Source organism: Amblyomma mixtum, chromosome 9 (genome assembly GCF_055824585.1).
Source record: "Amblyomma mixtum isolate Tamu chromosome 9, ASM5582458v1, whole genome shotgun sequence".
NCBI classification, from domain to species: Eukaryota; Metazoa; Arthropoda; class Arachnida; order Ixodida; family Ixodidae; genus Amblyomma; species Amblyomma mixtum.
This window is the reverse complement of record NC_143020.1, coordinates 61,274,873-61,290,392: the sequence shown is the minus strand read 5'-3', so window position 1 is coordinate 61,290,392 and position 15,520 is coordinate 61,274,873. Positions and strand designations below refer to the sequence as shown.

General features: G+C 45.6%; 1 protein-coding gene across 1 annotated transcript in view; it reads left to right on the top strand.

Moving 5' to 3' along the window:
* The window catches only part of LOC149329270 (protein CIP2A homolog), a 50,653-nt gene that overhangs the window by 24,218 nt on the left and 10,915 nt on the right, over positions 1 to 15,520 (top strand). The window contains exons 12-18 of the mRNA XM_089560181.1: positions 2,127 to 2,245; positions 3,734 to 3,935; positions 4,466 to 4,528; positions 6,904 to 7,014; positions 9,579 to 9,650; positions 10,970 to 11,094; positions 12,925 to 13,038. Of these exons, the coding sequence (XP_089416307.1) occupies positions 2,127 to 2,245; positions 3,734 to 3,935; positions 4,466 to 4,528; positions 6,904 to 7,014; positions 9,579 to 9,650; positions 10,970 to 11,094; positions 12,925 to 13,038 (806 nt within the window). The remainder of the gene's footprint in view (positions 1 to 2,126; positions 2,246 to 3,733; positions 3,936 to 4,465; positions 4,529 to 6,903; positions 7,015 to 9,578; positions 9,651 to 10,969; positions 11,095 to 12,924; positions 13,039 to 15,520) is intronic.

Sequence of the window (15,520 nt, the reverse complement as noted above, 5' to 3'; positions counted from 1 at the left end):
CCTGTCGTTCCAACACCTCCGTTAGTAGGGTGTCGCAGTCATCGGCGGGATCGCAGACTTCGGAATCGCTTGCGCTTACTATGAATTTTGCGCGCGCGAAGCAGTTCTAACCCATTCTGCCATTCTTCGGCACCCTCTTTGTCCGCGTGTGCTGCCTCTCCGCACACCACCCTCGAACTTATGCTGTAGCGTGCTTTAAAACGGGCCAACCAACCGTTACTGCACGAAAAGTCTTTGCAGTTGAGCTGGGCCGCAAACACTTCCGCTTTTTCGGCGAGGAGAGGTCCGGTGACAGGCAGGTTTTCTGACCTTGCTTTTTTCAACCACAGCACTAAAGCTTCTTCCACTTCCGGAAAAGCTGATCCCCTCAAGCGGCACCTCTTCATATTCGATAGGGCCCCGCTTTTCAACTTCTCCCGAGCATTCCAAATGCCGCAGACCGTTGTTAACGGCAAGTCCCACGCACGCGCTTGTGCACTTTTCGTAGTTCCATTTTCAATTGAACGAATAATGTCCAACTTCTCCTTAACTGTTAGCACGCGATACTTCGGTCGCGTATGCTTCGGCATGGTGCCCACCGTTCGCGTGCACACGGAACAAAGACGCGCTTCGCCTAACTGCAACACATCCACAACACGTCACGCGCGCAGCGAGGTTTCCTCGAGGTGTAGCGAGATCACATGACATGGGTAGAGTGGGGGGGTGACGGTGATGGTTACTGCGATAGGGCTGGCGACGATGCATTCGCGCGCAAGAACGCAGAAGCGGCCGACGCTTCTCGGGCTCCCCATTGACATGGACATCGCCGCGCTCGTCGGGACATGGCCGAAATGGCCGCAGTGTTGAATGGCCAGCGGTTTGCACGTTGACAATGCTCTTTGGAAAGGCGGAAAACGTTTTGCGTAATAGCATGGCGCCAGCCAAACCGCGACGGCAAGTACGCATTAAGCGGTAGGCAGTTCATGGGCTACTATGTTTTAAGCGGTCAGCCAATACATTGGTTTCAATGGTGGCTACGCCGGGGAACTCACACAACTACATTTTAACCGCAACTACTTGGTAAGCGGGTACGTATTAATGAGGTTTTACTGTACAGGCACAATTATTGTTGGACATTGATGCTGGATGTCGTGCAGTGTCTAACTCTTCCTGGTTTTCACCGGTGTAACTAAATTTATATTTGTGCATTTATTTCTATGATCCCTCCCTCCCTGCCTTCCTTCTCTTATTCCATTGAGGCCTGGAAGCTAGCGTGTGCTCATCCATTTCTTTGAGTAAAAAATCTGAAGCCTTACCAATGCACGCACAGAAGAGGGTTAGACATTGCAAAACTGTGGCAAGCGTTGTGTTAATCAGATGCTTGTATGCTTTGCTGGCTTTTATGTTATAAATGTAGGCGTGTAGCTATCCTGTTCTGGGGTTTTCCTTGCATAGTGAAAGAGGCACAAGGCTAGTACTCATATTTGAAGTATTGCTGCTATACTGAATAAAAGGAAAGCATGAGATAGCAATAATGGAAATGAATAGGAACTGATGCCTAGTGAAAGCTGAAAATAAGAACAATGGCAATAATGTTATGGTATCTGTGGCTTTGTGAAATTAGCCTCAAGACATGTGGTACTTTATTACCAGAGCTGAGCCCTGACTTGGTACTGTAATGATTTCATGCATAGCTTATTCTTGATCATGTGGTTCTATCGAGGCACTAAAAAAGGCGGGTAGTTTTCTTGCAGGCATTATGTGGCTTAAGCTGCTTGAACTTTTTTCTCTCGATTGGCAGTGTTTGTTGGAACCGCTTTTTTTTTTTTTTGAGATCGCTTGTGGCTCTCTCATTACTCTAGAGTTATCAGGAACCTGCATATGTGTATTGTTTATATCTAGTTTTGTTTTAGCTTAGGTAGCATCAGAATGGTAATGAAATTAAAATGGAGGCTCATTTCAGCAGTGTCAAAAAAGTTCCACGGTTTCCAAGGAAGAGATTTGTTGTTATCAAACTGGTTTTTGTTGTTGTAGAATTCAAGCCTGAACTGCAATGTCTGCTTAAATACTTACGAGGTCAGTTCTAGTGTGTGCAGTGTTATTCGAGGGATAAGTAACATTTTTTTCCTTCGGGGTGCACATTTCAGGAGCCGTCAACTGCCAATTACTTGTCGGTAGCCTTGTGCTTAACGAAGGAGAATGTCGTCATGCCTGCCTTCAACCTGACCATCATGGCCAACTTCCAGCAAGACTTCAGTCGGGAAAAGTGAGTCCTCGTGCGGCAGAACTTGCGACCATTGTCAGATTATTTTTCAATTCCTCGGAGTGGCAAAACGGATCTGTGCAGGAATGATTTTGTTTTTCTGCTTAAGGTGTTGGCTCAGTTTTCCACTGTAAGTTTTTGCAAAAGTCTGTAGCTGGACTAGTTTGGTTAATGGTTAATGGGGTTTACGTCCCAAAGCAACTCGGGCTATGAGGGAAGCCGTAGTGAAGGGCTCCGGAAATTTCGACCACCTGGGGTTCTTTAACGCGCACCGACATTGCACAGTACACGGGCCTCTAGAATTTCACCTCCATCGAAATTCGACCGCTGTGGCCGGGATCGAACCCGCGTCTTTCGGGTCAGCAGCCGAGCGCCATAACCACTGAGCCACCGCGGCGGCGCGTAGCTGGGCTAGTTGGTGATACAAGGTGGGCTAATTGGTGATACGAGAACGTAGTACTGATACCAAAACATGATGAAACCAGGTCCATTTTTGATGCATTGTTTTTCATTGTGTTCAGTTTGCACGTCCATTTATTGTTTTTCGTCGTGTTCAGTTTGCACGCTAAGTTTTTATGTTTGGTTCTCGTGCTCAGTTTTCTTGGACTGGGAGCGACAGGTGCTTGTGTTTTGGTTTATTCCTTCTGTGGTTGCAGTACTGGCCTGCTTCACCCATAGTGAGAACCTGTTTTCAGATGTGTTAAGAGACTGTAAGTGTAGAATATCTAACTTATAATTAGAGCATGAACCTGCCTGCTAGTCTTTAATCTTTTCTTCAACATTTGTGCCCTCATCTCTTTTTTTTGTATCAAACTTCTCAAATCGAGCGTGAACCGAATAACAAAAATATTCAATTTGCATTCAAGACTTCGAATATTCGCACGCTCTTAATTAAAACTATCAATTAAGCGACATATTAGGAATTGATGGCTGAAAACGCAGCAGCATGCAATAGCAATAGGAAACAAACTTGAGTGTCCTTCCGTTGACTCTACTGTTCGCTAAAAATGACCACGCACCCTTCACTGAAGGCAAACGGTGAGGGAAAAAAGTAACGACTTTAGAGTGACCATTGTTGTGACTTGGTATGGCAGAGGCAGGCTGTCTCGGGCCTCTAGAATTTCGGATCTATCAAAATTCGACGACTGCCGTGGCCGGGATCGAACTTGGTCGCTTGTTGCTTCTTGTTTCGTCCAGTTCGAGTTGTTTCCTATCAATATGAAGAATCTGCACCAAGTTTCCACTAGGCCAAACTTAGCTTTGCTGAATTAGTTTGGTAGGTCAGTCGATGTAGTAACTCAGCCCATCAAGCACATAGTAAACTGCGAACATGTGATGAACTATGGTAGTCTTGTTTGGTTCATGTTTAGCTCAATTTTTGAAGTAGAACGAAGTGGGGCAAAGATGTAAGGACAGGATTGGTGTGAAGCTCGGGCACTCCAATGGCTGCCTTTGGAGCTGTTGATGAGTGCTCACACACGACGTCTGCAGGTTTGTGGAGTCCCTGGTCTCTGTGAACCGCAAGAGGAAGGCCCTGGAGTCTCCGCGGAAGCTGGAGGGCCCTTCGACGCCCGTGCGCCTTAGCGGGCCTGTGCCGCGTTCAAGCATTACAATTCTCAACGGGCACAACCGGCGCCTCTCCGTCGAAAACAGCATCGAACGGATCTCACGCAAGCTGGAGCAGAGCTTCGAGGTGCTGCTTCTTGCATCTTTTCATTGCACTTCAAGTCCCAATGGGCACTGAAACTTCATTGGATGTCCGCAGGATGTCTTGGATATCCCCAGGATGTCTAGGGGAGTTTCAGTGTCTATTGGGGTGCTCGGGGATGTTTTTTGGGAGTCGCAACTACTGTTACCTAGCTTTAACCAAGTCAGGCCTGTTTGTGTGTTTGCTCAACTTTGAGAGAAATATCAGTAAGGCAAAGTGAATGCATACACTCGTAGTTGTTTTTGCAGTGGTTAGTGTTAGGCATTCAAGCATGACTTGTAAGAAATCCTCATGTCAGTTCATGTACAAACCGCTTGTGAGGCTTGCATTGGTGGTGAAACTAGTAATGGCCAACTGTGATCTGTACTGCCCTTACGCATAGGCCTACTTGAAATTGAACATTGTGGCTCTTGTATAATGTACCATTTTGGCAATTCACCGATGACTGTCACGTGATGAAATCAGTGAACCACAGGAGTGACTGAGTATTTGTGTCCCCCTTTTCATTTTTACAGATGGGTGAACTGAAGCAGTCAGAGATCTTGGCTGTTTACGAGAACAAGATCTCTAAGCTTAAGGTGAGCTCCTCGTGTTTACCACAGGTGGTGTGCATTGTACAACAACCCTTATCAGTGCCGCCATTTTCAATACCTTTATACCATTTTTTCATGGCATAGTTTCACATGTCCTGTGCCAAGGGGTGCTTTTCCAGCTCTCCTATGGTTACAAAATTCTCCCCAGAGTTTTTGAATTTCAGTCATTGGGATGAAATGCTTTGAGAAATGCACCGCGTGCAGCCCAAGCTATTTAACTATCGGGGCTTTCAAGCAACTCTTATGCCATTAAAATCAGAATCTCCACCATCACTGACAGTTAACATGTCCGCCCGGAGTGACGCAATTACTGTGCCTTTCCCAGTAACTTCCTCATTCGAACCACGCTGTGTTTCCTCTATCTATTTCTTCAATCTCTCTTGATGGTATAGTTTCGCCAGTGAATAGTTATTTTTTTTTTCAACATAAGTTGTTATACATGGTCTGTTCTGAAAGTAGTAGGACTCATTTTTTTAAACAAAATTTATTCAAGAGAATAGTACAAACGATTACAATTTTTCAAGGTAGCACCCTTCCGCACCTACACGCTGCTGCCAATGAGTTTTACAGTTTTCGTACGCCTCCAGGAACGCCTGGACCGGAATACTGTTTAGCTCCCTCGTCACGGCCGGTTGAACCACCTCTACCGATCTGTGAGGTTTCCCCTCGAGCGTCGATTTTATTCTCGGGAATAGAAAAAAGTCTGGCGGGGCCAAGTCGAGGCTGTAGGGGGCCTGAGGCAGCGTTGCCACCTTGTGCTGGGCAAAAAATCGGGGTCCTCATTCACATGATGAAGAAGATCCTACCGGTTGGCCATTTCCTCCTCTGACAACACTCCCGGCACCAACTTCGCGCACGCTTTCCTCACGAATAAGTTTTTTGTCGCGATCTCAAAAACTTGGGTTTGAGGAATGCTCAAGTCATCAGCAATCATTCTGCTACTCATTCTACAATCAATGTTAAGTAAATGTTTCCCTCGCTACACATCTTCGTTGGTCTTGCTGGTCGAAGGGCGTCTGAAGCGGTCGTCTTCCTCCACTCTTTCCTTACCTTCTTGGAAAAGCTTGTGCCGCTCAAAAAACACCTGATCTACCCATGGAAGCGTCACCGTAGGCCTCCTTAATCATGTTGTGAGTCCTTTTGCCCGTTTTACCAAGATTTACTCAAAATTTGATCGCGTATCGCTGATCCAGTAAACGCTCGACGATTCTGCATGACGAGACGCTTCGACACGGGTTCACAGTACAAGCGACCTCCTCTCTTCAACGGCCGAGAGCCAACTGCCGATTTTCCCCAGCATTCCCAATATCCCCCTTCAACGATTCTGCACACGCAGACCACCTCTCATCCGCCCGTTCGCCCAGGAAAAAACCAGTCCTACTACTTTCAGAACAGACCCTGTACAAAACACCCCTCTCTTGAGATCGCGTCGTCGTCGTCGTCTGCATAAAATGTCATCGCAGAGCAAGGTCACAGGATTACTGTCTTGAGTTGTGTGTTCATTGTGACCCGTTAAAGCTCTTGCACATAAATGTCCTCCTTAAATGGAGTTGTGAAAACTAGTGTCTCATTGCGTGAGTGCCCATTACATTTTCTTTTTGTTTGTTTCTGAGCTATCGGCCTGTTATTGGCCAAGTTTCATCGTCCGTTTGCTTTCAAGCTCTTAGGGCGAAGGTTCCCTGGAAAGGCGTAGTAGTTTTTGTAGCCGGGAAGTGTCTGCGGCGAACACGAGAGGCGGTGACTCCCACGCTTTCTCTGCCGCACCACTGTTGTAAAGAAAACAGGTATAAAGGAACGGCGCACAAATGCCAATGCTAGACTGTGAAGGGAAAGGAAAAGCGCTTTAAGTGGCAAAGAAGTGGGAACAAAAGCCGCGAAATGGTCCTGGCACTCTCGCCAAAGGAAGGCCCATAAAAGCCGCGACTCTCTTCGGAATGACCGGTGACTCAGCAGGGAGCCACATACTGACACCAAGCGCCCTGCACTTTGAGATGGCGACCACCATATGGCGGAAAGTAGGAGCCCCCTGTCGAATGGGTTGCACCATCGACAATCCCAGCAGCACAATTAATTGGCCCAATATAGGAAATGTATTGGCAAATGCCGGTCGTACATAGGACCACAGTGAAGCCATCCATTTCCAATAATGGGCCAATTAGTTAATTAGTTGAGCTGCTTGGGAAGTATAATGGTACACAGGGCCAGGCAGCCGTACTTGGGAGGAAGTCTGGAGCAGCCTGCATGAGTGGTATCGATGGTGAATCAGAAGGGGTTGAAATGTGGTTGCCTCCGTAGCTAGCACTCATTGTCTGCATTAGTGTCACAGGTATAATCACTTTTTTATTAATTTTTTTTACAAGGCACGTGAAGAAGAGCTCCTGCAACTGCTCGAGGCGAAGACGGCAGCCCTGCAGCAGTCCGACCGCCTGGTCACAAAGTACCGGTGCATCGAGGCCAAGAACGAAGCTGAGGTTGGTCCGCATTCTCGTGTCGGTCGTTAGCTTAGGCCTTGATCAAAGTGTGGTGTACGTGCCCTAAGCGTTCGCTTGATGACATTCTTGAATGACACGGAATTGCATCGTTGCCCTTGGTAAGTGCATGTTTGCCAGTCCAGCCAGTGTTTCTTCTTGGCTTTGTTTCATACTTTTGTGAGCAGTTAAACTGTAAAAACTGCTGCCGGTCACATATTAGCTTGTGGACTGGTCAGTTTTGGTCAGTTGTAGACTGGTCAATTATATACTGGTCAAACAGTGGACTGGTCAATTTGAATTTGAATCGCATTATAGATACTATAAAAAGTGCCACTCAGAGTAGCTAACCATCTTTTCTGGTATCATCAGGGTGTGACAAATTTCTTGCTTTCTTATCGCTGGACTCTCTTGATTCTTTGTACTCCTTTTTCTTCTAAGTGCACACTGAAGAAGCAACTTGCTTTTAAAGGAACTATGAAATGATAATTACTGTGGTTGGGAAACTCACACGAGTGATTGGTATTTCATCACTGGTTATCATGCCGCAAGAATTTTAAAGCTAGCTTTGTTAAGGCCCAATATATTGGCAATTAAGGGGGGGTCGCCGCGGTGGCTTGGTGGTTACGGTGCTCGGCTGCTGACCCGAAAGACGCGAGTTCGATCCCGGCTGCGGCGGCTGAATTTCGATGAAGGTGAAATTCTAGAGGCCCGTGTACTGTGCGATGTCAGTGCACGTTAAAGAACCCCAGGTGGTCGAACGAGGTGGAGCCCTTCACTATGGCGTCCCCCATAGCCTGAGTCGCTTTGGGACGTTAAACGCCAATAAACCATAAACCAATTAAGGGGGGACACTGGCCTTAGACCTATTTTCCTTATTTTTAGTCCAGTCCTAGTGAAACTGTACCACCTTGCTCAGTTTTTCATACTGATTTCAACAATGAAATTACCTTTCTCATAAATTAGTTGGTTCCCAAGATAATTATTTTTAATTTGTCATTCATTGGTACATGGGTGGAAAAAAAAACTGCTCAATAAAAAATCTTTTTTAATCCATGGCTACATAGTATGGTGAGTAAAGAGTGGAATAAGCAAAACCATTTTTCCATTTTACCCTTATTAGTAATTTTACAGCACTTCGAATATCAATATTCAAGGCATGGATGTAATGCATCGATAAACTTTGCAAAATTATAACTTTCTGAAGTGCGATTGAACAAATCTGCTTCAATTATTGCACGCCTTGTGCCTTCAGCTTCCCTTAGCTAGCAATATGACATCTTGGATCTGTCCTAGATGTTCAGATATTGACATACTAAGACAGCCAGATGTCCAAAATTTTCATGCCATTAAATTGTCTGCTCCTGCATAAATTCAGCCCACACGATGATCTTAATTTAATATTATGGTCAAAATGCTGATTCCTTGAAGGAAAAAATTGGTACAGTTGGAAAATAATAGCTGGAGATTCCACAAATCTAACTTTTCAAAAATCGATTTTTTGGTCATTTTTTGGTCTCAAAGACCAGTGTCCTCCCTTAAATGCACCTCCTCCTCTCCCTATTTAGTTCATAGATGCGCACGCCAGGAAATAAAAATTCAGAGGGCACTTAAGGCTGCTTAGTGAAGGCATTCGTGTGTCATCATGAGCGTTCAACCTCAGCACAGGCTGTGCTCTGAAAACTGAAATGGAGACACACCTCCGAATGCTGATTCCACAAACGCTGAATCCACAAAAGTCTGAAACACTTCGACACTTGGTTTGAGTAACTGTTGTGAGTAGCCTCCAGCCTGACTGAGAAACATGCTATATGGAACAAGAAACAGAACTGTATAGGACAGCTGCATCATGATTTTAAAAAGAATTGCTTTTTGAGGAAAGGAAGGGGCACAGTAACTCTCATTTTTTGGTGGACACGTGGACAGCCCTCAAGGGAAGAGGTAGTCTTGGAAGGCATACAATTGAATGTGTGTATGTTGTTTATTTGAGTCCCTGTTCCAAGCTAGCCTCCAGCTTAACTAGAACATGTAAGCTGTATGCAAAGAGGAATCTTATCACAGCACCTGGAACGCTGTGTGAGGAACAGTTGCTGCCATTTTTGGTAGGCATGTGGTCGGGAATACTGGCCCAACATTGAGGTCAGACAGTGGGAGATATGAGAGGAAGGATATGATTGTCTGAAATTGCAGCGCTCTGGTGTGTGCTCCCAGAGCCACTTGATGATATCACCCTATTTTTCTTGCCACCCCTGGGATTATGCCGTGCCCACGTCACATGGACATGCCCAATGAGAAAGCTCACCCAGATTGCTCACTGACATCATCGGGGCAGGGGTGGCTAGTAAGATGAGAGCAGCAGTATTGAAAAATTGTTTGTAAATTAAGGGTTCGCATATGGATTTTTAATTTGACTGGAACACTCACCAAGACCACCTCAGCAAGACTCTTGGGTTAAAATCTAACTATCGAAATCATTTCAGGGTCCCTTTAAGAAGGTCTTGAACCACAGTGGAAGTTAAAAGAAGGGGCCTGCTTCAGATAATGCATTTTGTCTCCAATGCTTCCAGGTCGAAGAGCTCCGCAGCCTGCTTAGGGCGTCTGAACGGCGCATCGAGAACTCTCAGGAGAAGATGGATGAGGCAAGTCTGCAACTTTTCTTCAGCGCTGGAACGCTTTGTGCTTTTCCGCCATGGTGGCTCAGTGGTTACGATGCTCGGCTGCTGACCCAAAAGACACTGGTTCGATCCCGGCCGCGGCGGCCCAATTTTGATGAAGGCGAAATTCTAGAGGCCCGTGTGCTGTGCGATGTCAGTGCACGTTGAAGAACCCCAGGTGGTCGAAACTTCTGGATTTCTTCACTACGGCGTCCCTCATAGCCTGAGTCGCTTCGGGACGTTAAACCCCCATAAACTAAACTTTGTGCTTTTGTCTAAAATTTGGCCCGGTTGCAGGGTTGTAGGACTATGTGTGTGCTGTTTTCACTCGAACATCAGTCGAACCTTCTTATAGTAAACAAGTAAAGAAAGTCATAAGGCAGGAAGGTGCACTAATTGGTGCTTAGATAGAGAGGACATAGTAACTAAAGGAATAAAATTGCTCAAAGGGATTGAAGAAAAAAAACGAAAAAGGCGTGAGAACAGGACAGAGCGTCCTGTCCTTGCGTCTCTTTCGTTTTCTTCTTAAATCCCTCTGTGGAATTTTATTCCTTTAATTGCTGTTATGAACCAACTCGCCCAAACGAAAGTGCTTAGGACGTAGTAGTAGCACTAATTAACAGGGATGAATGGAGAGAAGACAGCACAAACGGTAGACGTGAACTGACTTTTGTTCTCAGAAGATCATGCATTTATATAGGCAACAATCACTTGCTAAAAAGTGTCAACAAACAAACTGCATGCACGACGGCACCTCTGGGTACAAGAGCTTCAATTCTTTGGCAGGAAGATGAATGCTTGGTTTACTCACGCACGAATGCCTTTCCACATATATAAGAAAGGCTTCTAGTATATCTCGCTTCTCCTGGTCTGTGGAATGTGATGTACATCACATTCCTGGCTTATTTCCTGAATAGTACTAATTGCATATCGTGTCAGCCTGTGCGGTACTAATAACACATTTTCATTGTTTGTTGGCTGTTGATACAAATACAAGTTTGGGTAGACTTTCTGAAAATTGCTTGTGTCTGTGCTGCTCAGTAACACCTCTGAGTTGCTGTAGCTTTTCAACTGCTTTTCAACCAGGACTTGAAGCGCGACAGAATTCATCGCTTCTCAGCAGCTGCTAATTGTGTGAAAATGGCACTCTAAACTCTAGTAAACAAATGAGTTTGGAAAAGACTCTCTTGTTATCTCTTATAGTTTTGTTTCACATTAGGATGTTATCAGTGAGCTGTTTTGTGGTCAAGCCAGCTGCGGCTTTTGCGCTGAAGGCCGAGCTCTTCTTCATCGTCGTTTCCCAGGTGGAGAAGCGCAACGAAGAGACGGTGCAGAGCTTGAAGGCCTCGCGGACAAAGGTCAAGGCCCTGAAGGCGCATGTGGAGGAGCTGGAGCAGAGGAACAACGACCTCGATGTCAAAGCCAAGAGGTGATATCTCGCCACACCTCGGCACCACGAGATGTGGCTCACTCTGAGTGGTCACGTCCACTTGCACTCGCATCCATGAGCTCGCGCTCGCACTCATGTTTACTCATGTTCACGTCAACATTCTTGTGACATGCTTGCAGAGTAGTTTTCAGCAGCTGGGAAAAAAAAATGGAAGTCTCGTTCCCCCAGTGTTCAGCAAGACTTTGGGTCATGCATTTTGTGTTAGATGAGCACTTCCTCTGTAGCAGTATGCTATTTCAAATTCTTTGTGGCCTTAACAATTTCCCATGTGGCTGGATTGTCAGCTTTGAATGAAGATGGGGATAGGAGAAAAAGACACATTAAACTGCGTATTGGGCAAGCTTGTGTCCATAGAAACAATTGGGATGGTGGAGATGACAGCAGATGCGCTTGGAAGGCATCTAAAATCATATTGCGGCCACTATCGGCCGTGCTGAGTTTAAAGACGACAGTGAACTTCTGAGATTAGTTGCCGAAAGTAGAGAAGTCTTGAATGCCGCGGGAACAGGTGTGTGTGATTACAATCTTCGTACGGAAATCTATTTGCTGTTCACCTTACAAGAAATATGATAACGCTACATGCCAGTGAAAAACTAAGGACATAACCAAAGGACAAATAAACATCGTTTCACAGTAATGTGATAGGCAGCTGCTCATGCAGGTGCTGATAACAGAGACACCACATTATGCTGACAAGTGTACAGCTAAAGCTCAATGAAGACAGATTCAAGGGAGTCGCTACCTGTTTTGTTATATCAAAATGTTATCCTTTTTGACCACCTGTGGGGAAGTCATGATTTTCTTCTTCAATATGCATGGAGTTTCATGAAATTGGGGTTTCACTGAATCAAACTTTGGCTTAGGACTCAGTGTACACAATATTTTGTAGCCACCTAAAGCACGTCATATACAGCTTGTTTTATGGGCCAAATTGATTTAAGTCTATTGCTATGCAAATGAACGCCTTACTGAGCAAGTTGGTAACTTCGCGTAACTTTGCTTCGCTTGGCGCTTCATTCAGTCTTTCTGCCTTGTGTTTTCTTTTTTCACGCCTGTAATCATAGATGCTATGCAAATGCATTTTCACTGCTGTAATCTGCAGAGTCTGATCTCTGCCTGGACCTGTGCTAATATGTAGTTGTTTTCTTTGCCTTGGTATCTAATCGGTTTTTCTAGTAGGCCACTGGTTACCTCTTCTATGCATCGCCTGCCCTGCCCAGATTAATTCAGTTCAGTTTATTAATGGTTAGAAAAGTTCCCCAAATCAGCCTAAACTATCTTTCAAAATGGCGGAAGTTTAGGCCCGGGATTAAAAGTGTTGGCAGTAGACCACCACGTACTGTATGACGACAAACATACAGAACAAGACTTTGACTTCAACAGTCCCTCAAGGTTACACTGTTTTGCCTTAGTAATACTTCTCTTGCTCTAGGAATAAAATCAGTAGATGTTCCGATATCTGTAAGTATGTATAATGTTCATTTTCACATCATAGTGTCGGAATATGACAGCTGTCCGTAAATATGGCATGTTAAGGGTAGTTGAAGTTGTAATTACTGTCATCGGTAGTACTGTACGTCAGGATTTCTTCTCATTCATAACGCTCGTTCTTGCCTTTGCATGAGGCCAGTTATTTTTCTTGCCTTTGATCCTCGCACTCTCCTCAATTTGCCCCAAGCTTTGCCAGTAGCCTCCATAATCAAGTGCAGTTCTGTATAAATATCAGACGTATATATTTATTGCATTTTTCTTCCTCTTTGTGCTGGATGCACAACTGTTTATACTGGATCTCTGCTGCTCTTCCCGCAGGCTGGAGGTGGCCCTCAAGAGCCTGGAGTCGGCGCAGCAGGAGATCAGGTCGCAGGCCGAGATGATTGCCATGCTGCAGAAGCATGGAGAGTCGATGAAGCTCAAGCTTGAAGCGTACGGCCATCATTTGTTATTTTTAGTGCAAAAGCACTTCTAGCCTCACTGCCTTGGTTTCAGCAGTGTCCCTCTGTGTGAAGTCTCTGAGCAGCAAGTGTAACTGGGTCAGTGGACACCTCAATCACACTGTGAGTAGGTGGTGTCATCCACCTACTAATAGGGGCAGTTATGTCTTTTTTCTCCTCAAATCCAGGGGCAGGTTTTAGACTCCCTTGGTTCTGAGGAAAGGAATGGTGCATAACTGGCTCCCTGGGTCAGTGGACACTTCAATCACGCTTGGAGTAGGGGGTGGATACCACCTACACATTGAGGCAGTTCTATGCCTTTTCTTTTCTCCAATCGAGGGAAAGGTTTAGACTCCCTTGGTTCTGAGGAAAGGAATGGTGCATAACTGGCTCCCTGGGTCAGTGGACACCTCAAGCACGCTGAGAGTAAGGGGTGGCATTCACCTACACATTGAGGCAGTTCTATGCCTTTTCTCTTCTCAAATGGAGGGAAAGGTTTAGACTCCCTTGGTTCTGAGGAAAGGTGCATAACTGGCTCCCTGGGCCAGTGGACACCTCAATCACGCTTTGATGTAAATAGTGCAGCCTGTGCATGCTTGTGCACATTATTTCATGCTTAGCAATGCTAAACCAGCGGCCATTTTTTTCATGCCTTCGACTGCTTTCAAAACAGTGGCTGCCAGAAAGAACTGACTGCTAGCTGCCCTAATTACCGTATAAACGCGTGTAAGGGCCGCACTTTTTTTTCCAGATTCGGCAGCCAATTTTCGGGGTGCGGCCCATACACGTGATTTAGAAAAAAAAATTGACGATGATGATGGCTGCGGCCTCGGGCGCCATCCATGGACGGTTTTTGGAAGCTCTTGTGCGCGTGCTTGGCCTCCGCGATCGAGCGCTCCGCGATCGAGCGCACCGTTGTTCGCAGCCGGAGCCGATCGCGGAGGCCACGGCGCGTGCATTTAGAAGGCTATTCCCGCCTGGGTCATGGAAAGTTCGGGTGCGGCCCTTACACGGATTTATTATTTTTTTTTAAACATTGCCTTCGGGAAAACGGGGTGCGGCCCATACACGGGTGCGGCCCTTACACGCGTTCATACGGTATAGCTCCCCAAAAGAGTGGCACGTTCCTGCGCAAGCCAAAGTCATTTTTCAGCGCTCAGATTGTGCGACACATGTGGTACATCATGACTGTGCCTTACTGATGCAACGTGGGCTCATAGACTGGATGCGAGTTTTTTAATTGCTCAATGCTTCAGGTTAGTGTCATTCCCTGAGTTTGTTGCATTTTGTGCTGCTGGATCTTCTTACAGACATGTCTCTTTCTTTGATGTGCTTATTGTCAGTGCATCAATATTTCTCTCACTTAAGTAATACACTGTAGTGGGTCTTGAAGGGTATTATAAATAAATAAAAATAATTATAGGAGGTTGTGTCCTACTTGGCATAGAAAAACAAACAAAATGCTGCCTTTCTGGTGCTCGAATTTGAACCCAGGTCAGCTGGGTCTACTTACCAGTCAGTAGAATGAGTTCAATGCAATGCTGTGCAAAACTCTCGCTTCTATTCTTTTTGTTACATCCTCGTCAGACCTAGCCTGCACCAAAGTGTACTATTGTTGTCTTTGTTTGTTTTTGAACAGCGGCATCACCCCTGCAGCAATGCAGTGGTAATTGCACTCCTAACTTTCAAAACTTTTCTAACATATGTTGCAAAAAGGGCGCATTCCAAAATGACTGCTGTACCTTCATCGGTGTACCCAGTTCCGAAATCAGCATTCTCGACGGAACTGAGACTTAAATTTTGTTTAATTCTGAGAAACTCTACACATTCGCAAGTGTGAGGATGTTGGGCTACAGGCATTCTTTAAAAGTCTTAAAATGGGGCCCATGGTAAAAGAAAAAATTTAGCACAGTGGCAGTTGGTGCCGCTGTGAGTACGTGACTTAAGGGTCACTGCTGAGTAATGCGAGTGTGAGCAAGTGGCTGATGAATGTCCTGCAGCTGATTCCAAATGCATGTTTGTGAAGAAGACGTATTTCTTGTGCTAGGTGTATCATATACTTCAGGGGTCCTCAGTCTTTCTAATCTCAAGGAGCGTAACGGCTTTCAGCAGTTAGTAAGGAATCTTGCGTGTTCTGGCCCTGTCTCTTCCAGCCTGACATACATAAAAAAGAGGGATGCAGAGGCATAGTAATAATAAACAGTGCAATGTCTCCTCGCTATATTTTCAAATTCAGTTAGTAATGACTGCCTATATAGTAAGGCAAGATAACCGCTGGTCCTTAACTGTAACAGAGTGGATACCAAGAGAAGGCAACCGTAGCAGGGGGCGGCAGAAAGTTAGGTGGGCAGATGAGATTTAGAAATTTGCGGGGATACGGTGGCCGCAACTGGCGAGGGACAGGGTTAATTGGAGAGACATGGGAGAGGCCTTTGCCCTGCAGTGGGCGTAGTCAGGCTGATGATGATGATGTA